This window comes from Euleptes europaea, chromosome 14, assembly GCF_029931775.1.
Source record: "Euleptes europaea isolate rEulEur1 chromosome 14, rEulEur1.hap1, whole genome shotgun sequence".
Taxonomy (NCBI): Eukaryota; Metazoa; Chordata; class Lepidosauria; order Squamata; family Sphaerodactylidae; genus Euleptes; species Euleptes europaea.
Window position 1 is genome coordinate 58,248,251 of NC_079325.1, and position 25,555 is coordinate 58,273,805.

A 25,555-nucleotide genomic window follows, 5' to 3' on the forward strand; every position below is an offset into this window, starting at 1 on the left:
AGCCTGGCCCAGTTTTATAAATTCTGTCAAGCTGGTCTCCTTCCTCAACCTTTTCACTCCCCTTATGTCTTGTCTTTTTGTGTGTCTCGTCTGCATAAGGGCAGGGCCCGTCTGTCTCAGCCAAACCAGTTTCAGAGGGTGGTTGGTATGCAGTAGAACAACTGGGTTCATCCAGTGGTACCAGTCAAAGCTCCCTTTGTTAGGTATCTCAAGAGCTTATACCCCAAAAATCTTGTTGGTCTCTGAGGTACTTGACTCCAATCTAGCAGTTTACCCAAACCAATCTCACTGAATGGTTAAAATGATGGGGGTGGAGGAGATATAAACTACCTGGAATGCATTGAAGGAAGGGGAAAGATAAATATGAATCCTCATGTATCTTCTTCTGTGGGGCTAAACTGGTCCTTTAAAATTTTCCCCAAGTTCATATTCATGCTATTAATGACCAGCATATATTAGTTTTCCTTCTCTTATTGGGACCTTTAAATTGCTTGAATTAATGTTGTGTTGTCCCTGGCAGTAATTTCTGTTTAAAATCCTGATTACCTGTTGCTGTTCTGAAACTTAGTGTGTAGATTCTATGTAAGTAAGCCCCTTCTAGGAGAGCCCCCCCCCCATAATAAAATAATAGTTACCATTTATAAAGTACTTGAAAATATTCAAGGCACTTTCCATATGTTACCCAGCAGTCCACAGGGCAACCGTGTCAGCTAAGCTAGCATCATATTGCTCATGGGAGCGGAGCCTGACAGCAACAGGGTGTCTAAAACCATCCCTGGGTGTCATCCTCCACTTCTCCCTCCAAAAATCTTCCTGTGGATTTGTAGACCCTGAGGAACAACATAAGAAGTGATAAAGGGCTCAGCCATATTCGACTTAATACTGACCAACAGGCAAGAGATGGTAGATGAGGTGAAGATGGTGGGGACAGTGGGGGAAGTGGCCATGTCCTCCTAGAATGCCCCTTTGCTGTGGGGGACCAAGTAAGTTCGTAGCCACACGTGTCTGTTAGATTTTAGTAGGGCAGATTTTAATGAACTCAGGCATCATGAGTGTCATTTCAAGGGCAAGACTGCTGGAAGGGAAAGGAGCAAGTGAAGGGTAGGCTCTCCTAAAACAAGAGCTCTTGCCGGCTCAAGCCATCACTATTCAAACAAAAAGGAAACATGGTAGGGGATCCAAGAAGCCAAGTGGATGAACAGAGAACTCCATGAGCTAAAGGAGATGTTCAAGAAATGGAGGCAAGGACATACCTCTAAAGAGTTTCTGTAGGTTGCGAGGCACTTTAGGTCAGTGATCAGAGAGGCCAAAGCTCACAGCCAAGGCTGGTCAGGGAGGCTTGCTACAAGAAAAGCTTCAGATATGTGAGGGGCAAGCAAGGGAAAGGAGGCCATAGGCCTACTGTTGAGTGAAAATGGAGAAACTTTGACAGAGGACAGAGAGAAAGCAGAAAGGCTCAATGCCTATGTTGCCTCCGTTTTCCCCCTGAAAAAGAACGGGCTCATCTAGAAATGGTAGTAGGCGTGGTGTCCGGGCTGCTGGTTGATATGGATAGAGAGGAAGTTGAGAAGCACCTGGCTGCATTTAATGTGTACAAATCCCCTGAGCCGGATGGTATGTACCTGAGAGTGCTCAAAGAACTTTCTAGAGAGCTTGCAGAGCCATTGTCCATCATGAAGACCTCTTGGAGGATTGAAGATGTGCCATAAGGCTGGAGGAGGACAAATGTTATTCCAATCTTCAAAAAAAGGGAGGCGGGATGACCCAGGAAACTAGAGGCCAGACAGTCTGACCTCTTTCCCAGGGACTATATTAGAGCAGACTTTAAAGAGGTCAATTTGCAAGCATCTGAAAAACAACTTGGTGATCTGGGGAAGCCAGTACGTATTTGTTCCTAATAGGTGCTGCCAGACCCACCTTGTTTCCTTCTTTGATTGAGCGATGAGCTTACTGGATCGTGTGAACACCATCAACGTTTACCTTGATTTCAGTAAAGTTTTTGACAGAGTCCCACATGATGTTCTGCTTGGTTAGCTGGAGCACTGTAGACTGGACTAGGAAAGTGAAGTGGAGAGGGAACTGGTTGGAGAACCGCACTCCAAGAGTAGTTGTCAGTGGCATTTCATCTGATTGGAGGGAGGTGTCCAGTGGGGTGCCACAGGGCTTGGTTCTGGGCACGATACATCTCAATATTTTTATAAATGATCTGGATGAGGGGGTGGAGGTACTACTCATTAAATCTGCTGATGACACCAAATTGGGAGGAGCAGCAAACACCCCAGAAGATATAGAATTCAACGAGATCTGAACACACTGGAAAAGTTGGTGGATGCGAACAAGATGCAATTCAACAAGGACAAGTGCAGAGTTCTACATCTGGGTAACAAAAATTAGAAGCACGCATACTGGATGTGGGATACACTCCTGGGTAATTGTGTGTGTGAACAAGAACTAGGGGTACAGGTGGAATGTAAGCTGAATATGAGCAGTTAGTGTGATGCTGTGGCAAAAAAGGCTAATGCGGTCTGGGGTGTATCAACAGGGGCATAACATCCAAATCGCAAGATGTCATCACACTGTATACTGCACTGGCAAGGCTGCACCTGGAGTATTGTGAGCAGTTCTGGAGGCCTCGCTTCAAAAAGACACGGACAGAATGGAGTGGGTGCAGAGGAGAGCGACAAGGATGATCAAGGGCCTGGAGACCAAGCCCTACAAGGAAAGGCTGAGGGACTTGGGAATGTTTAGTCTGGAGAAGAGGAGGTTGAAGGGAGACATGATTGTTCTCTTTAAGTGTTTGAAGGAGGACAGGGAGCTGTTCCTGTTGGCAGCAGAGGATAGGACCCCCAATAATGGTTATAAATTACAGACGGAAAGGTACTGGCTGGACATTAGGAAGAAATGCTTTAAATTGAGAGTAGTTCAGAAGTGGAATTGGCTGCCTATGGAGGTGGTGAGCTCCTCTGGCAGTCTTCAAGCAGCGGCTGGACAAACACTTGTCAGGGATGCTCTAGTCCAGGGTTGTCAAGCCCACGGGCCGGATCCGGCCCACAGAGGGCTGTTCTCCAGCCCGCGAGCCGAGGCAGCCAGCCCCCACTCCCCCTCCCTTTATGGGTTTCCCTTCCACCCCCCTGTTGCTTCTCCCACCCCCATCCTTCTCCCTTCCACTCCACCCGTTACTTCTCGGGTGCAGCCAGGCCCCCCTCGGGCCTGGCAAGCCCTCCCTTCCACCCCCTGTCCTTCTCCCACTTCCTTCACTCTTCCACAACACCCCCTCCCCTGTCCTTCTCAGGCACAGCCAGCCCCCCACGGGTCAGGTGCGGCCTGTGTCTTCTATAAAGTTTGTATCTCCAGTACCTAGCATTACATTTTATGGTATTTATTTATGTATTTGTTACGCATAGTCAGCCCAACCAAGGCTGATCCTGCATTGAACAGGGGGTGGACTAGATGGCCTGTATGGCTCCTTCCAACACTATGATTCTAATCAAAGTGGGCATCTGCATTGGGATGGAGCAAACTGGCAGAAATTGCTGCCCCTCCACTGCAAAACAAAATGCCATTCCATGGGAGAAGCTGTTTCATTGGATACACCCCTGTGACTTGCCTAATGCCACCAGGTGAGAATTGTCAACATGAATTCAGGTCGCTGGCTGGCTCTCTTAGCTACTCTGCTAAGGTGGACACTGAAGCTCAGGCTTTGGCAGGCCTCAATCAATGGAAGTGTCTCTCTACATCTCTTTCCTAGCAGCACCTGGGGCAGAGAGGTGGCTGAGATGGCACATAATGAAGGAAAGGAGTCTTTGAGGCCCAAAAGCCTAAAGTAATTTTGGTCATTATGGTAGGTGGGTTTTACATGTGAATGAGCTACAGCAATTGTATTTCAGCCTCCATTTGAAACCCCACGCACACTTGTCGCCAAAGTAGGTTGAGGAACCTCTTCATTCATTCATGTACATTTCTAACATACTCCATCTCTCAAAGTTTGGAGTAAAGTTTCCTTCTACTGCAGCTTGCTTCTGAGGTCGGTCACTATTATGAGTACTTTTCAGTTCCTCTAGAGCTGCTAGGTTGGGGTTAAATGAGGTGGGGATCCAGAGCCCATGTTTCCTTCTGCCTCAGATGAAGTGGAAGATATGAGGGAGCAGAAGATTTACCATAGTTGAACATCTCGTCAATCAGCACGCACATGTCTTCTACTACTTCAGGGTCCTCCCGGTGCAACTGATAGACCTCCTTGAGCACGGTCATGCCGCTGCCCTTTTCATCAGTGACAATGAATCGGAAACCAGACAGTTCTGAAAGAGGGAGACAGACCACTGAAAATTTCTCTAGAGTCTTGAGGTGGCTTACAAAATGCAATAAACAGATAAAACTGTAAATTAAACAACCACATCTTAAAACCAGCATTAATGTCCTGCACTTGGCTGAAAGTCGGAAGGAGAAGGCTCTGCATTCATAGCTGGGGGTGCTCAGATGCCAGGCACAAGTTAGGCCGGTTGTGATTTAAAGATGAGCCATTTCCTGGCTCCCTCCTAAGCAGAGTCCAGCAGTAGGAGCACTGCCATCTGGTTGCCTCTAGACACCCATCAGTGGCAGCAGCCGATAACGACCCGGCACGCACTGCATGGATCCTCTGTTCATCTGCTTCCAGCTCACTTCATTTAACTTTTTTAAAACATAAGTTTCTTGGATTTGAAGGCATCAGTAGTGTAAGACATATAAGTCCTGCTGCGGTCACTGTTCATGTCATGGTAGTGATTCTATGGCACAACCACGTTGTTTGGTTCCCACAGCTTCATTGCTTATGGGCCTCAATATATGTTTGCGCATATGCTTATTTTTTCCAACATTGCTTGGGAGTGGCAACACTCTACACACACCTGTCTGTGTCAGCAAAGCCAGCCCAAGGGCGAGATTAAGACTATTAGAGGCCCGACACCCTGAAAATGTTATGGTGCCCCCATGTGTCATTCACAATAAAAACAACAATAAACTGTAAAATAATGTTTTTAAATGACACAAAACGTACATGTATGCTGAAATAAAAATAGCTTTCTAGATTTTTTTGAAATATCTTAAGTCTTTCAAATGTGTTCTTCTTTTTCCTTTGTGCCCCTGCTCTGCTGGTGCCCTAAGCATGTGCTTAGTCTGCCTATGGGGCAGCCCCCATAGCTCCAGCCAATCAGCTTGCCAATCTCCTCGTGACTCACATCTGCAGTGTGCAAAACCGTCCTGAGGCACAGGGGGCTAGCCTGGGGCTGGTGCATCAGTAAGGCTGCCTCCACAGCTGCTTGGTTCCTTCTGCCTCGCACTGCAGGCCACAGGCTCTCAGCCTGCCTAGTGGGCTGGCCATGCTCCCCTGCCTATTGCAGGCTATTACCAGATGTCCTCAACAGGCTCGCCAATGCCAGACAAGTGTTCTTCGCCAGCACTGGCCTTTCAGGGTGCAGCCGGAGAGCATTCAGCAGAAGCAAGGAATAGGGCTCGTAATTAGCTTCATCAACACAATCTGGAAGGGGGAAATGCAAGTATCCAGTAAAATAAAACCCATTATGCTTTTTCACACCTTTGCAGCTGCCACTGTACCACTTTGGGGTGAAAAGAAAGAAAAATTGGAGCATTGTATGCAATCATTGGTATAAGAATATCTAGAATATAACAATAGAGTAATTATTCAGAATTTCTTTTTCTGGGATGTTCAACCCAGTCTGTCTCCAGGAGGGGATTAATCCACTCTTTGCCCAAATACCCTGGTAACAAATGTTGAGGGCATAAAGATTCTATAGGATCTGCTGCAAAATACCATCACCCTCAAACCCAGGACAGCTTTCACTCTGGCCATCCGCTTTATTAGAAGGGAGATACCATGTGGTGAGCCACTTCAGGAGTGCTCTATGTCCTTGTGCTACTGGGGAAGCTGGACATGCCCTTTCTATAGTGACCTTGGATACATATTTATTACACCCATCCTCAAAAAAAACCTGGGAAGATCAGAGGAATTATTTACCTCATTCTTCTTGCAGACCTTGAATCTGAAAACTTGGAAAGGGCTGCCAAATTCTGTGCAGCTGCCAGAGTTTACAGAGGTACGGGGCTGATTTACTGACATGTTTTTGCTTTTGTACATATATTTTAATGGAAGATTGTATATATGTTCTTGTAGCCACTCTGTTCATACTGTAACAGGCTTTGACATATTAGAACATATGAACTGTTGAATTAGTGTTGTACATATGCAGAATTCTTCAACGCAAAACCATATTTTTCATGGAAAGCCATGATTAGAGGCTTGTCTTTCATTTAAAATTGGACAAGCCTAGACATGCCTGGCCAAGAGACTTTTTTTGAGGACATATTTAAACAATCTTTTGGATATTTACGCTTTAGGATAATTAAGCGTTTGGATATTTACACTGTCGTATTTAACCAATCGTATTTATCCAATCTGTTAACTAACAATGACTGTATAGAGCTGCAGCTGTCTAAAACGTTACCTAATAGTGTTGTATAATGTTATATTGGGTTTTAAGGTTTAAATATGAGGGAGTTGTAGTAGAATGTTGAAAATATATTCATTTTTATCGTGTTCTTTAGGAGATGAAAATGTTGGTAAAATTAATCATTATAGAGATATAACAAGACTAAAAACTGTCTAGAAAATAGCTATGATCAGCAAAATAACCTGCTGGAAGAGGAAATCCTTATATGGTAGTCTGCAGGAAGCTTGCAGCTACAGAGGATGTGCCGTAAAAATATATCCAGCCGTAAAAATATATCCAGCTGTAAAAATCATACCAAGTCGTAAAAAGGTGACTTTTGACAGTATAAATACAGGCAAGGAAAGGCTAGAAAATTAGATCTCTCTAAGTGAGACTAAGAGAATCTCAGAAGAGATTGGCTTTGGGTATGTATGGATTTACTTATATATTATTCTAGATAGTGTGAATCAGATTATTTTAACTAAATCAGACTTCTTTAACTGTTATACTTTAAGTATTGGATTTTAAAACTAAATAGCATGTAGAACTTGCTTGCATTCTTGTATACATTGTTACTGCTTTTAAGACTTTGTAATACTTGCATATACACATATATACACATATATTACATTGAAGCTATTCAATAAAAAGACTTTTGTGAGTAAATTAAGTTGAGCCCTGCTTAGTAGGTGAATAAGATAACATACCACTTCTTAGGAAGGGGTCAATTCTAAGAGTATAGTCAATTCTAAGAGTATAGTCAACTGAAAGGCACTGATCAGCTTCAAAACATATTTTATTCTGCTGGTCTATGACCATAATAAATGATGATTTATTGGTATTCCCTGGAGGAGATAGTAGAGCCACTGCACATGAAATGTTTTTCTTATAATAAAGTATGACCCTAGATGCTTGAGCTGCTCTTCTAACTTCAGAGGGGAAATATCCTGGAAGATCTAACCCCTGTAGAGCAATCCAGCACCTTCAAATATCTAGGGATAACATTCAATGAAACTTTAACCTGGAGGGCTCATTTGGCAATTACCCGAACCACAGTCTTAAGATCCATGGGGCTATTCTGAAATTTTACTATACAAAAGGAGGATTCTTGATTGACCCATCTCTGAAACTTTATCAAAGTAAGGCGATTCCCCAACTTTTGTATGGTGTAGATGTTTGGGGCTGGAAGGATAGTCTGGTCACAAAGCTGGAAACAATCCAAAATCACTTCTTGAGGAGAATTCTAGCCTTACCCAGAGGCACTCCTGCAGCCCTGATGTGAGCAGAACTCAGTTTGCCCTCAATCAGGGCCCGTGTTCACTTAGCCCTGTTAAGAGCTTGGAGAAAGCAAAGCAGTGACACCACCATCTTCCATCGCAGGCAGTGTTTTAAACGGATGATGCAAAATGATGCCGACAAGCTAGCCTGCTATAACAACATCCTACATTGCTACTTCATATTAGATGGTACCCAGGCTGTCCCCATAGCAGGTACCAACATTCAGGATTGGGTGTTCAAATGTGATGCTGCATCGGACAGGCAATCAGTCTCCCAGTCCAAATTCTCACCATGGTTTAAACAGTTTAAAAGGGATCATGTCAGAGCTTCATACCTGGTCAGTATCCCCTTCCATAACCTCAGAATAGCTTTTACCTCCCTCTGGTTTCAAACCATGCCAACCGCTTGGATAGCTGGACGTTACTCCTGAACACCATGTGCCTCTCGCCTATGTATCTGTGGGGCCGCTCCAGAGGACCTAACTCATTACACCTTATTCTGTCCTCTTTATACAGAGCCCAGACTTAAATTCCTCGGAGTGATTCTAAAGGGCCTAAATCTTTCTCCAGATCAAGAGAAGCTGCTCTTTCTCCTATCAGACACCAATCCTGATGTTTCCTACAAAGTGTCACTCTTTGCTTTAGCAGCTAAGAAAATCTGAACTAAAGCTGTTCTTAATCAGGGAACAACATATTTAAATATTAGTTTCTTGTGGGTCAGACTGTTTTAAAGTTATTTTAATGTTATTTTATGATATTTTTATGTTATTTTAATGTTTTGTATGGTGGATTGTGATGGCCTTTGGCCACAGACAATAAACTTTATCACTCACTATCACTCCTGGAAGACCTTCTACAGCCCCCAGAGAACAAACTATTGGGACCCACCCCTTTTTCTGCTACCCAGCTGGTGAGGAGGCAAAGTTTTCAAATTTCCCAGAGATTCCTTTCTACATGGATTTACCTAGGCTTCAGCTGCAGCTTTCTTCCATGTTGCAGGAGATGGTGGGGTATATCCTCTAGAGTTTGCATGGGGCTTTTGGGCTTAGGTATTATCCTACACAATCTGTGAGGATGCCCAACACCGCAAGGTAAAATTAGTTATGGTGGGCAACCTATCTAGTTTTTTCTACCATCGCTAGTCTTCTAAGCAAAGGACTCTTGAAAACCTCTTGGAAGGGCAAGAGGAGGAGGGCCAAATAACGCAGTGTAGAGAGGGGGACCCACCTCAGGAGAAGAACATGTGGAAGAATGTTACCAGCAGAAATAGGAAAATCAGCAATCGGTTTCAAAACCTCCCTATAGCAATCAGTTTCAAAACCTCCCTATAGATGCTGAGCCTGGATCATTGGAACAAAGGTTCAGTGCCCAGTCCTCTCTGGTCTCTCAAGTCCCTGAGGATGACAGGACTCAAACTTCTGCCCCCCAATGTAGGAAAAGGCGAGTGTCGGTTATTTGGGATTCCCTACTGAGAGGGGTCGAGGGTAAAGTGTGTCGACCTGACTTGTTGTCTCGAGCGGTGTGTTGTCTGCCAGGAGCGCATATCCGGGATGTGACAGAAAGTCTGGATAGAGTTGTTAGACCCACAGATCATTATCCCTTCCTTCTTATTCATGTGGAAACAAATGATACTGCCTGGCACAGCCCAGAAAGTATTAAAAGGGACTATACAGCTTTGGGTAAAAAGGTGAAGGAACTGGGACCACAGGTTGTGTTTTCGTCGGTTCTTTCTGTAGTAGGCCGTGGATTGGGAAGAGAACGAAAAATTCTGGAAATAAATGAGTGGCTGCGTCGATGGTGTTGCCAGGAAAGGTTTGGTTTTTTGGACCATGGCTTATGCTACCTGGATAATGCTCTTCTATCGGGAGATGGTTTGCACCTCTCAAAGGTGGGTAAAAATGTGTTTGGCCACAGCCTTGCAAGCCTGATAAGGAGGGCTTTAAACTAAATCTTCCGGGGGAACGAGATATAAATTTAAAGCCTCAAGTGAGGACAATAACTGCAAATATAGATATGAACGATTTGTGGAGGGTAGCACATACGCAAGGAAAGACAGTTCAAAAATGTAACAATGGGAGGGAGACAATCTTAAATAAGCTGCCAAGAAGAAGGACCTGTGGTCTAAGGTGTCTCTACACTAATGCACAGAGCATGGGAAATAAGATGAACTAGAACTTTTAATAGCAAAAAGCAAATATGATATAATATTTAGTTCAATATATTGTTCCATTACGGAAACCTGGTGGGACGAGTCTCATGATTGGAATGTATTAATCGAAGGGTATAACCTATTTCGGAGAAACAGACCAAATCAGAAGTTGGGAGGGGTAGCATTATACATTAGGGATGATTACACCTGCGAGGAGGTCCAGGACTTAAACGCTGGAACCCAGCTTGAAACCATCTGGGTAAAAATTAAGGGAGAGAAAAATAGTGATGTCATTGTGGGGGTATATTATAGACCTCAAGCCAAACTGAAGAGTTAGATGATGCTTTCTTGGAACAGATGTCCAAACATTCAAAAAAGAAAGATGTAGTAGTAATGGGAGATTTCAATTAACCTGACATCTGTTGGAAGGCTAACTCTGCCAAAACAACTAGGTCCGACAAATTCCTCACTTCCCTGTCAGACAACTTCATAGTCCAAAAAGTGGAAGAAGCGACAAGGGGAACAGCCATTTTGGATCTGATCTTAACCAATTATGATGTCTCGGTTTATGGGGTAGAAGGAGTGGGATCTTTAGGTGGGAGTGACCATGTTCTCCTGGAGTTTGTTATACAGCAGAAAGGAGAAGCAAGAAATAGTCAAACATGTACTCTAGACTTTAAGAAAGCTGATTTTAATAAATGTAGGGAACTACTGGGTGTGATCCCGTGGGTGAGAATATTGAATGAGAAGGGAGTACATGAAGGACGGGAAATTCTTAAAAGGGAGATACTGAAGGCGCAATTTCAATCAATTCCCACGAGGAGAAAAAAAGGTAGAGGTGTGAAGAAAACAGGGTGGATAACTAAATAACTTTTGGTTGAGATAGGATTTAAGAAGGGCATGTACAAGAAATGGAAAAAGGAAGAAATCAGCAAAGTGGAATTCAAATAAATAGCCAGCACATGTATGGAGAAAGTCAGGAAGGCTAAAGCGCAGAATGAGCTCCGGCTAGCCAGGGAAGTTAAAAACAACAAAAAAGGGTTTTTTGGTTATGTCCACAACAAAAGGAAGATCAAGGTAACGATCGGGTCATTGTGTGGAGAGGATGGTGAGTTATTAACAGGGGAGGCCGAAAAGGCAGAATTACTTAACTCCTTTTTTGTATCAGTCTTCTCCCAAAAGGGGAATAGTGCTCAACCTGGGAATTATGGAGCAGAGGACGCAATAGGGAATTACAACATAGTATAGACACTGAGATAGTACAGGAATACCTGGCTACTCTTAATGAATTCAAGTCTCCAGGGCCGGACAAACTGCATCCAAGGGTGTCAAAAGAACTGGCTGAAGTGATTTCAGAACCACTGGCAATAATCTTTGAGAATTCATGGAGAACAGGAGAAGTTCCAGCAGACTGGAGGAGGGCAAATGTGGTCCCCATCTTTAAAAAGGGGGGGAAAGAAATCCCAAACAATTATCACCCTGTCAGCCTGACATCAATACCAGGTAAAATACTAGAGTAGATAATTAAACAGACGGTCTGTAAGCACTTAGAAAGAAATGCCGTGATCACTGACAGTCAACATGGGTTTCTCAAAAACAGGTCATGCCAAACTAATCTCTTTTTTTTTTTTTTTTGAAAGAGTGACAAGTATGGTAGATGAAGGGAATGCTGTAGATGTAAGGAACCTTGATTTCAGTAAAGCCTTTGATAAAGTCCCCCATAATCTTCTTGAAACAAAGCTAGTAAAATGTGGGCTGGACACTGCTACTGTTAGATGGATTGGTAATTGGTTGACAACCAAACCCAAAGGGTGCTCATTAATGGCACAACTTCATCCTGGAGAGACCAGTGGGGTACCACAGGGGTCTGTCCTGGGACCGGTACTATTTAATATTTTTATAAATGACTTGGATGATGGAATACAGAGCATGCTAATCAAATTTGCAGATGACACCAAGTTAGGAGGGGTAGTTAATACCCCGGAGGGTAGGGTCAGAGTTCAGAATGACCTCGGTAGACTGGAGAGCTGGGCCATAAGCAATAAAATGGATTTCAGTAGGGAGAAGTGTAAAGCACTTCACCTAGGCAGAAACAACATAAGGCACAGGTACAGGATGGGAGATAGTTGCCTTGACAACAGTACATGTGAAAGAGATCTGGGAGTCTTTATGGACCACAAACTGAACATGAGTCAACAGTATGATAATGGCGGCTAAGAAGGCCAATGCAATTCTGGGCTGCATCAATAGGAGTATTGTGTCTAGATCAAGGGAAGTAATACTACCACTGTATTCTGCATTGGTCAGACCTCACTTGGAATACTTTGTCCAGTTTGGGGCTCCACAATTTAAGAAGGATGTTGACAAGTTGGAGCGTGTCCAGAGGAGGGCGACCAGAATGGTCAAAGGTCTGGAATCCATGTCCTATGAGGAGAGACTTAGGGAGTTGGGTTTGTTTAGTTTGGAGAAGAGAAGGTTGAGGGGAGACATGATAGCCATGTTTAAATATTTGAAGGGATGTCATGTTGATGAGGGAACTAGCTTGTTCTCTGTTGCTCCAGAGACTAGGACACGGAGTAATGGATTTAAACTAATAGAAAAGCGATTCCACCTAAACATTAGGAAGAACTTTCTGATGGTGAGGGCTGTTCGACGGTGGAATGTGCTGCCTCAGAGGGTGGTGGAGTCCCCGTCTTTGGAGGTCTTTAAGCAGAGGCTAGATGGCCATCTGTCGGGAGTGCTTTGATTGTGGAATCCTGCATGGCAGGGGGAGGGTTGGGGTCACTGGGGATGTGGGGGGAGGTAGTTGTGAATTTCCTTCATTGTGCAGGGGGTTGGACTAGATGACCCTGGTGGTCCCTTCCAATTCTATGATTCTACTTCTTGGTTAGCCCAGAGTCCCTAAGAGAGCAACACAGCTTGAAAAATACCAGCCTTACATGAAAGTTAAGGTATTTCACTCAAAATTAAGTTCCTTCCACTACAACTAGACCATGAAAACTCACCATGAAGGGCCAGGGCCCAGAAAGCACAGCATGCAGATTCCGCCACATCTCCATGCTGAAGGTGCATGTGGAGGACTGCAGAGACAATCTCAATAGCACATTTTAGTGGGATTTCAGACATGTCAGTGACTGGATCAATGGAGAAACAAAAACAAGTTCATGTTGGCCAGAAAAATACTACAACACACTGACCAGATTATTTATATTTACATCTTGCTCCTTCCCAAAGGTCCTGGGTGAATAATAAAGCAAACAAAATTATTCAACTAAACTTCCAATTGAGAAATGTTTTGAAGCCTAACAAAGAGGAAAATACCCAGTATGCCAGCTCACAGCATGACAAAAAGGTGCTAAAGATTTTCCAAAATATATTAGCTTAAATTCAGAGAGTTGCATTTATCCTCTTGTAATCAATGGGAGAAATAAATTGCCACTTAGTAAGTCCATTGATTTCAGAGCTGCTTCTGCGTGACTGATTCTCTGGACAGGAGCCACCGTGCCTTGGGCTCTGAGTGAGTTTCTGAAGGACAGGAAAATACACCAGACTTGAGTAGGCCAATGGAGTCCCTCAGCTGCTGCAGAGTCAGACACAGTGAGAGAAAACCAATGGAAAAACTATTTTAGCAATTCAAAACCATTATTTGCCCCCAAACAGTGTCTGACACTGAAAACACAATTTTACTCAATTACTATGCATGATTTAGTAATAATATATGCTCTCCTCAAAAATATGGGGGATTTGAAGCACTTGATTCTTTTGAATTATTTTGAGCTGTGGGATGGTCAAGTGATCAGCACAAACATTTTCTGGAGAAGCTCTGAGACTAAGTGGTGGAAGTCCACAAATGCTTCTCCAGCCACAGAAGCCGAAGTGTCAAACTTCAGTAGCCCTCACTGACACGAAGCCTCTGCTGTGCTCTTCTTCCGCATACCATTTACTACCAGGCTCCAGATAACTCCACAGCAAGCAAGGCTGATATCTTTGTTGTGAGCACAATTGGACAGAACGGTCAGGACTTCTGAGAAGATACCAGCTTTCCTCAGGGCTTCCGCAGCTACGTCTGGCAAGCAAAGGAAAGGAGATAGTATAGACTCAGCTTGTACAGGAAACCAACTGATAAATGATGAACTGAAGACACACCATAAAAATCCAGGGGCAGAAGACCAGGAATCCTAACAGAGAGCTCTAGGACAAAATAAGATTATGTGCATATGCCCAAATTTGTCAAAGGATTCCCATTTTTCTGGTCCAGTTACATTTTTTATTTGCTAGTAGTCAGCAAGAACGTCAGCAATTCATTACCAACCTGGGCTCATCTTTTGGACTGGGGAAGGTCTGAAGGGCCACCCGCACAGAAGGGTGCGCTTCCAGGTGAGTGGAAGCAAAGCCAAGGGCGCTTTGGGCTGCCTCCTATCAGTGGATCCCCTCCTTATGGTTCCCTCCCAGCATCAACCAGAGCCCCTGCCTTCTCCACTGCAGCACCCACTGTGTGGACCGAGCTCCCTGAGGAGCTGAGGGAGTGCCATCGTTTGAGGGGGAAAGGATTCGAGCTTGCCATTTTACCTTTGGGATGCTTTGACTGTTATTGTAAGCCACCTTGAACCAAGAGGAAAGATTTATAAATGTTTTCATAAATACATAAATCTTCAGGAGACACTGCAAGGCAATTTTATTTGCCAGGGCTTTTAATGGAGTTTACACTGCAGACACCTTTAGGGGGAAAGGGGTGCCTAGAGTTTTCTTCTTTTGGTTTCAATTGTAACATTTCAATGGTGATGCATAAACTGCCTTGAACCACAAGGAAAAGTGGGATTAAAATCTTATTAAAAAATCAACCTAGTTTTCTCCAATGTAAGCAGCAATAGAAGCTTTGGCAGGGTCCGTCCCCCCCGCCCTCCCGGGTGCAGATGGGAGTGAGCAGCCAAAGCTCATAAAAGAGAACTTTGATAGAGCCTCTGTTGCTGTTCACGCTGGTAAGTAGCTACTGAAAGGGCCCTTGGCCTGTGTGTCTCCATTCACATAGGACACGGGTCCTCAGCCTTTTGGAGCCTGAGGGCACCTTTGGAATTCTGACACCATGCAATGGATGCAGCCATAAAATGGCTGCCCTGGAAGGCAGAGCCAGCCACGAAATAGTTGCTGAAATGGTTCAGTGACACAGTGGCGATCTTGGCACGGCCAATCAAAACCCCAAGGGCCAATCAGAAGCCTTGCTGGGCAAAAGCCTCACCTGACTCTGCAAGCTGCAGGAAAGGTGCTGATGGGTGCCATGGTGCCCACAGGTGCCGTGCTGGGGTCCCCTAATGTAAGAGTTTCATTTCATGCCAGGGGCAGTGGAGTCTGGACTGAACTGCCCCTACCCAAAGAGCATCAAAGGTGTCTCTTCAAGCATGAGGTCAGCCACCACGGGCTTTGTTGGCAGATATTATTCAAAGGCACCACTGTCCCTTTGACCACAACTGGCTGGACTCAAAGCAAGTGGGTGTTAAAACGATCCTGGATGGAAGATAGGCAACTGCTTTGCCTAATGCTGCCAACATTTAGCGCTGGGTCAGTGATTATCACCTGGTGGGGCATGTACCACTGGTGAGATGCAGAAACAGCCTAGGTGGGATTCAGAGTTTTCATAACAATTACTAAGAATTCGTTGGGCCTCAGTACCCCTGTCCGCCTGCAAAAGTGACGTGCTCTCTCCTGCAAACCTTATCTGCCATGTGACTTTTTGGCCTGCTGGTAACAATGACAGAATTCCTGCAAACATATAAATGTCCTTCCTGGACAAGTGGGCTTTTTGTTTCTATCATGGTACAACTCATGTCCTTACACATGAACTGCCTTATACTGCATCAGACCCTTGGCCCATCAAAGTCAGTATTGTCTACTCAGACCGGCAGTGGCTCTCCAGGGTCTCAGGCAGAGGTCTTTCACATTCCCTACTTGCCTAGTCCCTTTATCTGGAGATGCCAGGGATTGAACCTGGGACCTTCTGCATGCTAAGCAGATGCTCTACCACTGAGCCGTGCCCCCGCCCCCTTGGTTACAATGATTGGTGGAACAGGACATAAGATACCAAAGTTCACTCACTGTTACTCGACATCATCATGAATAACGTGCAGATCATCCACAGCAGCCCTTCATTGTTGGAATAAGCCTTCATGGAGTTTATCAGGCAATGGATTGTGTTTTCGCTGGCCAGCACATCCACATCCAGGTTCTTCCCCACAGCTGCCAAAAGCAGAACATAAGCCAGGAGCCATCAGTTGCCTCCGTTGCTTTCTCATTGCACTACAGGTGTGCCAATAAACGGGCCCGCTCTTCTTCAGTGGGCACAAGACATAATCTGGCAACACTTGTGTGTGAGAACCTCTGCATCACAAAAAGTGCTTGAGACAGACTGAAATTTGGGAGGTGGTATATTATGTAACACTGGTGGAATTTCTGCCTCCTCTGCCACCAGTCTCAGATGGGACGTGGCTATTTTTGTGACAGGAAGCTGATGGGAAATCTGTAATTCAGAAATCCCCTCAGCCAGGAACTCACTCAAGTGGCTTTACAGAGCCCTCCGTTTCTCAGCCACCCCCTGCCCAGTCCTTCCTATAGAGAGATGTTATCATAATGCTGGCTGCATTGCAGGAAAGTACGGGAATTAGGCCCCCGAAGCGCTTCAAACACTTTAAAAGTAACCCATCTGTTGTTTTCAAAAATAGCCCAGAGAATCTGAGCGGTCCTTAGAAGCTCATCAGATCAGATGGTGGACAAACTTCCCTGATGTTTCACCCTAGGGGACTTTCCTCTGCCGCGTGCTGTGCAGCAGCAGGACACATTGGGGTGCCTCCACGGACACCCTAGGCCTGGCCCACACCCTGTGCAAACTGCGTCCATGCTGTGAAATACAGGCAATTTACACCCTCATTGCTGTTGGGAAGTGGGGTTTTCCCCCTGCTTCCCTACAGCATTGTGGTGCTTCTGCGCACCCCCTGGTTTTTCCTTGTCTTTCCCAAAGCTGGCCTGGTTGCCATATAGGCAGGAAAGTGTTCCCAGCCCAGCCCACCCTGCTGCCATTTTCTCTGTTCTAGTCCCCATGGGCCCTGACCTGGACGGCCCAGACTACCCTGATCTCATCAGATCACAGAAGCTAAGCAGGGTCAGCCCTGATTAGTACTACACAGAGGCAGGCAGTGTCTTTTGCCCTGACCTTGATGGCCCAGGCTAGCATGATCTCATCAGATATCAGAAGCTAAACAGGGTCTGCCCTGATTAGTCCTTGGATGGGAGGCCATCAAGGAAGTCCAGGGTTGCCACGCAGAGGCAGGCCACGGCAAACCACTTCCCTGAATGTCTCTTGCCTTGAAAACTCTACAGGATTTCCATAAGTCGGCTGCAACTTGATGGCAATTTCCACTGAACACCAGTCCCCACGGCAGCACCACCCCCCCCATGCCTGCAGGGTTGATTTTTTTGAGGTTTCTTTTTATTGGTAACGGGCATATGAATATGATGATTCATGAACACACATGAAGCTGCCTTATACTGAATCAGAGCCCAACAAATGTGATGGTAGAAGTTCCATGAGCAGAATTCCCAGCATTTCTTTTTCTCAAACAATCACATGCATGAGAGCCTGATTTGGATTGGGACCATTATGTTGTGGGGGGGGGGGAGTGTCGACGCCCTTCCATGCCCTCTTCCTGATCTGAAATTGCTGGAGTGAGCGACTCAGCGCGCCTGGACATTGGGGGCCACTACATCACTCTAAGTGTGTATTAGTATTATCTCCTTGAATGGGATGTCCCTCTCTTTGCCTTAACCTGGGAGCTGCCCTCTGACCCCTCTTCTGTGTGGGTGTTTTTTTTCCTTCCCATTCCTCCACATGGCTTTCCATGGAGTCACACATCTCTACAGGCCTCCCCTGTGGAAACAATGCCTCATACTCCCACACACGTGATGCCAGACCAGCTGGCCACTTGTGACAGGGAAAAGTACTCTTTAGATCAGGTTTATCTTTCTTCCTTTTGACTGCAACTTGAATGTAAACTGAATCTACTTGAATAAATATAAGTTTTACTTTTTGCAATATTCTCCTTGGGAGATGTATTTACTGCACTCGATATCCTGCTTCTATGACTGGGCAAACTCTGCTATATTAACCAAGCATCCCAACAGAAATGGCCTCTGTTAGTGCCACTGGAAAAATATACAGGTACTAATATTAATACTAATACCCAATGGGGAAAACAGCAGCCCCTGAGAACCATTCAGAATGGAAAAATGGGCACGGGGAGAGGCTGAAACACAAATGGACCCAGTCCAAATCAGGTGCCCACACATGTGATTTTTAAAGGAAAAAAATAACAGAAGCCCCCCTCACAGATTTCCCAGCATCGGGTTCTGATCAAGTCTTCCACTGGCGGCATCTTGTGTGGGATCAGCTGTGTGGCCCAAGTGGGTGAAGTCTGAGGCGCTAGTTTTGGAGGAACTGGACACCACTGAAGGTTTTTAATCAGAAATGTTCCTGATCCAAAAAGAATTCCTCGTGCTTTAAGCAGAAGCTGTCAGGTCACCAATTAAAAAGCTGTATCTCAAAAAAATTTTAAGTGGGGTTGTAAAGAAACGAGCTGCTTTTCCTTGAGGTAGGGGGAACCTTTTAACCATTTTTCTTCTTTCTTGGGCAGGAGGCAGGAGGCATGGCAACTGCTTCCTCAGCCACCTTTTTAGAAATGCAGATGGAGGTATCAGGAGACAAAGCAGTGAGTCAAGCTCTCCTCCCCACTTTTATCTCCAAGCAGGGATCAGAGACTTGGAGGTTTTAAAATACTAGAAAGGGCTCCAGGAAGAAAGTTCCTGGAGGCTCCAGAAAAAACTTCTTTGGCCCAGGTTGACCTGGGGGGTTACTGCACTTGTATTTCCAGCGATGTATTAAGAGTTTGAAAACGTTATAAAAAATACTGTTCGCACTTTGTTTGGCCCCTTTAGTTGTGAAGACGTCTTCCAACCATTTATAAGCCGAGGTATCCAAAAACTCTTTTAAAGCGATGTTTTTTATAACGTTTTCAAACACTTAATACATCGCTGGGAATACAAAGTGCGGTAACCCCCCTGGGCAGTGGGTGGAGAAAGGGAAGGGTTAAAGCTGCTGAGAGCCAGGAGAGAGGTCTCTTGGCTGGGGCTCTCAGGGAAGACAGAGCTCATCTGAGACCGGGAGGAGGCAGTCATGTTGACCATGTGCTGGCCCCAGGCGCTGAAGAAGTCTTCTAGGTAATGGAAACTCGGTGGAGACTTGGAATATCTTAAGTTTAAGAGGCTGTTCTATATTCCACCATCTGATAGGGCATGTATAGAGGGATTGCGTTTTTCTCAGTTATTTTGAATCCCTTGCTCAACCTCTTGCTGTGCTAAAATAATTGCTGTGCTAATTAATTTTGATTGCTGACCATAGTTCTCTGTGTCACATAGACCTCCCCCAGCTTTGAACATGCTATTGTAAAACAGGGGGGACCCCAGGAGGGAGACTGGCAGTTGGCAAGCAGCTATTTCTCCAGTGGCAACCCCAGGCAGTATCTCATCCCTGTGGTGCCCAGAAGTGGGATAACCAGGAGACACCGAGGCAAAGCCTCAGGGTTTGAAAGGGACGCTAGGCGGGAATCCTGCCCCCTGCCCCAGTGAACAAGTCCTGCAATGGTCAGGTGGTGGCAGCGGATACCAGAAAAGAGAGAGACAACCCCCCTCCAGGAGAGGTTGAGAATCCCTGGGAGAGGGCAGGAGTGGAATAGGGCCTGCGAGTCTGAGCAGGCCCGCTCCGCCACAGGGGTGACACAGAAATCCTGGCAGGGGGCACTCATATCGGCCCCATGCAAGCTACAGCCCTGAGATGTGGAAAGAGCTCCATTAAGGTAGGACGTTTGAAAGCTGTGAATCCACAATGATCTGGAAAGAAACTCTACTGCCTACTCCCGGTATTCTTCCCATCTGCCTTCCTCTCCCCTGCACCACCGGTGGGCCTTTTTAAAAAATGTCAGTAGTGTTATATTGCTGCAGAGTCTTGATAGTGATACAGTGATAGTGATACAGCTAATACCACTTTTTTAAAAGCCCTTGGGCAGCACAAGAGGATACCAGAGAAAGCCTGGAGAAGCCCCCCCTCCCCCGGGGATGCTGCGTAGCCACTGTGCATGCCTCTTCAGTGAGGGCATTGGGATGGGGAATCATCACCATGCAGAAGCAGTGAATGGGCTCTCAGCAAGCCAACCTTTTAAGGCTGACGCCAAGTGGAAAATGGAGAGACCTGCCATGCTTTGTTGGAAAGAGCGATTGAGATGGTCAATCACAGTCAGGATAATGGTGTGGAGCCCAACTGCTGGTCATCGCCCTACCTCTGCCAATGATGTCAAGCAGCAAAGAGCATCCAGCCAACTGTATCTCAAGAGAATCAATGTGATTCTTCGCTGCACGGGCCACGGAATTGATCAATTCAAAGCAGATATTGAGGTTGACTGTGGGGAGGAAACCACAGCTGCTTTATTTTATTTTTTGCTATTGAGTAACTATTACTGCTGTCTAGTTGTTTTCATTTTTTTACTTTCTTAACATATCTTTGTGGGCATACGCCCTGTTGCACAGTGGCTAAAGAAATGAATGTGCACAGGTGTGCCCACAGGGGCTGCCCCAAGCTAGCACTGGGCCGCAGCCCTGATTGGGGGTAGCCAACAGGAAGGGTGTTGCTGAACTGTCACCATGTAGCGGGTCTCCACCCACTCTCTGGGGAGTTGTCGGCAATGACTATGGGTAGGGGCTGCAACACACACGTTGGCACAGACTTTGCCAAGCCTCCTCTCCGGAAGGGCCTCTTCCTACCTGATGTGGCTCTGGATGAGCCCCACAAAGACAGGTAGCCTGTCTGTGAGCTCAGCTGTCTAGCATGACAGCACAGGGAAAGGACCACCATGTCTGCACGATCCTCGCCCAAATGTCTGTGGCGCTCGTTTCCCAGTCCCCTCAGCCCTTCTGCTAGTGGGCCCCCCATGCCCAGTGCCAAAGACTGGATCGTGTCTTGGGCCACCGTGGAACCTTTGCACATCAAACTCCCAAGTGCAGTGAAATATTTTGGAGTCAAAACTTACCCTTGGCATCTTTCAAGAGGGTATTAAGACGCTCAATGCCCTTTTCTTGAGCTTCCTCTATGTCTGGATATGCCAACATAAATTCTGCAGAAGATAAAAACATTCACACCTTTCTGAAGAACCTTTCATAGACAAAAAATATGTCAGAGAACTCATCAGTTATTCTTTTACAAATGTCCCCATAAATGCACAAGGCTTGATGTCCATCACCCTGGGTCACAGCTTTCCACACACCTGCTTGGGAGTGAGAGTTAATGTTGCGTAAGAGTTAAGCATGTGAGAACATGTGCACTGGAACTCCCCAGTTCAAACCCCATTCCAGCCACAAACCTGTTTGTTGGACAGCTTGAGGGGTGCACAGTATACCTGCAAAGGGAATGTGTGTGTGTGTGTGTGTTTTTCCCCTTTGCAGAATACGTTCGGCTTTCCTACACCTTCTTACTACGTTGAGCACACATGCGTACCAGAGGTTTCCCTGCTGAGTTTGTCATCTGTCTCCCCCCAACCAATGATTCAGGTAGCCTTTCCAAATTTTTTGTTGTTCTTCTTGAAGTTCATTGGAATATGTAAACAACCCAAAGCTAAGTCACAGGCCAGTTTAAGAACAAAAAATTAACTCAGTTTTTAAAGGGTCAAACTCCTCCGGGAAGGGCAATCTGTGATGGCACAAACTCAAGCCAATGACTTGTGTGTTGTCAGTTGCTGCTGCAAACAAATGTCTTTTTCGAGCTCAGCTGTGAGGAATGAGGCCAGGGTGCCTCCCGAGCACAGCAATTTCTCTTTCTCCTTAAGGGTTGGATCCTGCTCCCTTCTGCGCGCGCTCTCTCTCTCTCTCACTCTCTCTGACAGAGAAAGGCATTTTCCAATGAGATTTCCTCCGATGGCAAAAGACTTTCTCCATTGGAGGAAGTCTCAGCAGAAGGTTGGAACCTGATGTCTGTAGATAGCTTCCTCTCAACCCTTCCATATTCAAAGCACTCATAGTACAAATCTGTCTGAGTTGTAAGGATTACAGACATAATTATACTTTAAAAACTTTGCACACTTAGGGAGAAGTCTCTATCTCAGCAAGAATTAAGGGTAGTTCTATCATGGTTTTTAATTACTCACAGGCTGTTTCCATAAAGATCCACACAACATCTTGTTCTAATGGTCCTTGTCATGTGGAAGCAGCCACGGATTATAGCAGAACCCCCCAAACATTTTGAGCCATCTGCCACCTTGGAATTCTGGCACAATGTGGTGGGTGGCCATACAATGGCTGCGGGAAGCGGTGGAGTCAGCTGTTGTCTCAGCTTCCTTCAGTCATGCAGTGAAGATCCTTGTGCTGTGGTGGCCGCTGCTGCCAATGTTTTTTAAAATCTGCAGAGCCAATTCAATCTCCAGAGGCCAATCAGAAGCCTAGCTGTACAAAAGCCCCACCTGGTCCTCCCACTGTCTACAGACACTTGGCAGGTGCCAGGAAAAGTGTCGGTGGGCACCATGGTGCCCATGGGCACCACACTGGAGACCCCTGGACTACAGCCTCTAGTGAATGAGCCCTCACAGAAAATACAGACAGAATTTTCACCCAGTGTCAATTTAAGCACTATATTTTTTCCAACAGACACTCACCAAGGTGATATTTATGCATGTGTAAACTAGCCCTCTGTCCTATGTAGATAAGCTCAAGGCTGGCTCGGGTGGATCAATAAACCCATTTCTATCCATTTTGACAGTATGCCAGGTAAAGATTATGGAATAAATCAGCTGAGTTAAGAAGGCGATCTGCCAGGAAGTGTTCCTGCACAATGAAATGTATGTCAATTGCGCAAGAGCAATGGGACTTGCACAGGAGAATGTCCTGGCGGACTGTGGCCACTTCCCGTATTGGCAAATTTTATGACTCACAGATAAAACCAAGGGATGCCAGCCTCCAAGCAGGGCCTGGGGGTTCCCTGGAATTACAGCTCATCCCCAGACTAGAGTTGAGTTCCCCTGGAGAAAATGGCTGCTTTGGAAAGTAGACTCTGTGGCACTGCACCCCACTGAAGTCCCTCCTATCCCCAGGCTCCATCACCAAATCTCCAGGAATTTCCCAACCTGGGGATGCCATCTCTGACAAAAGATGCAAAACCTCACATCCTTTCCCTACATCTAAGACTCCAGAGACACAAGAATGTGACCGAAGGCCACATCCCTCGACTTGTTGCGTGGGCCTCAAACCCAGCACAAGATCTCCTCCCACTGACTCCCACCCTCCCACATTCATAGAAGCAGATTCTTCCAACTGGCCTGCCAGTCAGGACCCCCAGAAAAGGATTCAAAGCAATGGTAAGACACAGGCGTAGCCAAGATCTTCTCCATATACTTGGAGGAGGAGGACAACAACAACTCTCTGGGAGAGGGAGACTCCATGAGGGAAGACCCCCTGTGATACATCCCAGGCTCCTCCCCCCCCCCGGATCTCCAGAAGAAGTCCTCCAGCTGTGTCTGTTATAGCTGGTTTCCATCCAAGAGCCTCAGGCAGATCAGGGGTTGGCTCCTACTCAAGAGCCAGAGTCGCAGGTGGTTCACTCTTCTGCCGCCAGTTCCCCTGCAGTCTCCCCCAGGAGCAAAGGAGGTGGAGAGCCAGAGAGGAAGTCTGGAGCAGGTCAAGGAGCACATGCCCAACAGCCAGGGTCTTCCTTCCTCTAGCTAAGCACAGGGGGCCAATGCCACTCCTTGAGACCTGGAAAAATCAGAGCCCAGCTCTGGGCACAGGAAGGGGGTGGGTGCAGCCCATACAGGCCTTCAGTTGTGCTTTAGCCTTTGCTGGTTCCATAGCTCTGTACCTTAGCTCGTCCTTAGTTCTGGACAGTTCCTTGCAGCCAGGCCCCTGCCATCAAGCTTGGCCCAACCCAGCCAGCAGCTAGTGCCTTCATCCCCAGTGGGACACTACACTTGAGAGGGGAGGTACATCTCAACTACCTGGGAGTTGAATGCAACCCACAAACTCTCCCTGTACTGTATATTACATCCTCTTATATTTTCAAGACAACCAAAAATCTGCTTTTCAGAGACATCTTACCTGTGTTCTGACCTTACCTAGAACTGTACGGATTCCGCTTTCACAGATTACCTCGATTATTCCCGGAGGAAGAGGCTTCTTCACTTTGATTAGGGGAGATCTGGCTAGAATCAAACATTCTTTAACAAATGGATTAATAATTAGATCCCTAAAGTGTGAAAAAAGAAAGGTAATTTAGTTGATGCCATAAACCATAGGCTTAGGCTAGTAAGCAGGTTAAAATATAAAGAAATAAATGTTTGTTAGAAGAGAAATCTGTCCCCAGTTTCTTTAAGTAGTAGCATTTGTTTTTAAGACTCCTGAATTTTCCTTGAAGACATCATGCTCTCTTTTTTAAAAAGAAAAGTATATATGGGCAGAATATAAAGCACTCAGACAGATACATACAACTGTAAAGTGGAAGACAGTGTAGTTTCCTTATAGATTGCATGTCTAATTTGTTTAATTGTCATACTATAGTGCCCCCTGTAATATTCTGGTTTGAAGAACCATTTTAAAATAAGAACCCAAGAGTTCTAATAGTAACCCTCTCCTGTTACAAAAGTCTAGCTTGATTTTATGCTGTTTAAAAGGGAGCATTTGTTCCCTGACAGATACAGGGAAGTCACTCTGCAGAAATATGAAAAGCAGTTGAAGGAATCATGAAGCTGGTCAAGAACAACGGGATCGGAGTTCAGCAAGATGTTAGCAAATAACTATTGTGTGTGTTAAGTGCTGTCAAGTTGCTTCCAACTTATGAATTAATGTCCTCCAAAATGTCCTATCTTTGACAGCCTTGCTCAAGTCTTGCAGATGGAGGGCCATGGCTTCCTTTACAGAGTCAATCCATGTCAGAGTCAATCCATTTTCCTGCTGCCTTCACCTTTTCCTAGTATTATTGTCTTTTCCAGTGACTGCTGTCTTCTCATAATGTGACCTTATATTCATTTTATTTATTTAAAACATTTATTAGCCTCCTTACGTCCTTACGGAGCTCAAGGTGGCTGACATATAGATAAAACACATAAAATACATAAAAAACAAAATTTAAAATAATAATTTAGGACTGCTAGTAACTTCATCAAATGACGTTTTGTGACGTCAACAGGGAGAAGCGAAGAGGGACTCACTGTGCTGTGGGCCTCATTGTTGGCTGGATCTGAAGCATCAGAAGCAAAATAGCAGCCATGGGTGTATCCTCCTGCCTCATACACTTCAGGGCATTCTCAAGACTAAGACTGCTTTCTTTAATTCTGCCCAATAATGAAATTGCCTCCTCTGCCTGAAAAAAAAGGAACAAAGGCATCACGTCTGCATGCATTCTCTTTGCAGATTCATTACAGTGGAGCCAGCCATGCCAGGAAGGTCTTTTATAAAACCCACAGCTCTGAAAGGATGAAGCAAGCCCTTTAGGGAGTTGGAGGCAGGTCCTCAGGTCCAGAAAAATCCCTTCACCAGGGTAATTTGTGTCTTCTGTGTTCCTTTTTTTCACTGAA

The 25,555-nt window shown here is 45.5% G+C and overlaps 1 protein-coding gene across 1 annotated transcript in view; it reads right to left on the reverse strand.

The window, feature by feature from the left end:
- STKLD1 (serine/threonine kinase like domain containing 1) overlaps positions 1-25,555 on the reverse strand; it is a 60,526-nt gene that overhangs the window by 888 nt on the left and 34,083 nt on the right. The window contains exons 9-16 of the mRNA XM_056860198.1: positions 25,190-25,341; positions 24,098-24,228; positions 21,032-21,115; positions 15,999-16,139; positions 13,846-13,974; positions 12,914-13,042; positions 5,384-5,512; positions 4,158-4,298 (exon numbers count right to left, since the gene is read on the reverse strand). Of these exons, the coding sequence (XP_056716176.1) occupies positions 4,158-4,298; positions 5,384-5,512; positions 12,914-13,042; positions 13,846-13,974; positions 15,999-16,139; positions 21,032-21,115; positions 24,098-24,228; positions 25,190-25,341 (1,036 nt within the window). The remainder of the gene's footprint in view (positions 1-4,157; positions 4,299-5,383; positions 5,513-12,913; positions 13,043-13,845; positions 13,975-15,998; positions 16,140-21,031; positions 21,116-24,097; positions 24,229-25,189; positions 25,342-25,555) is intronic.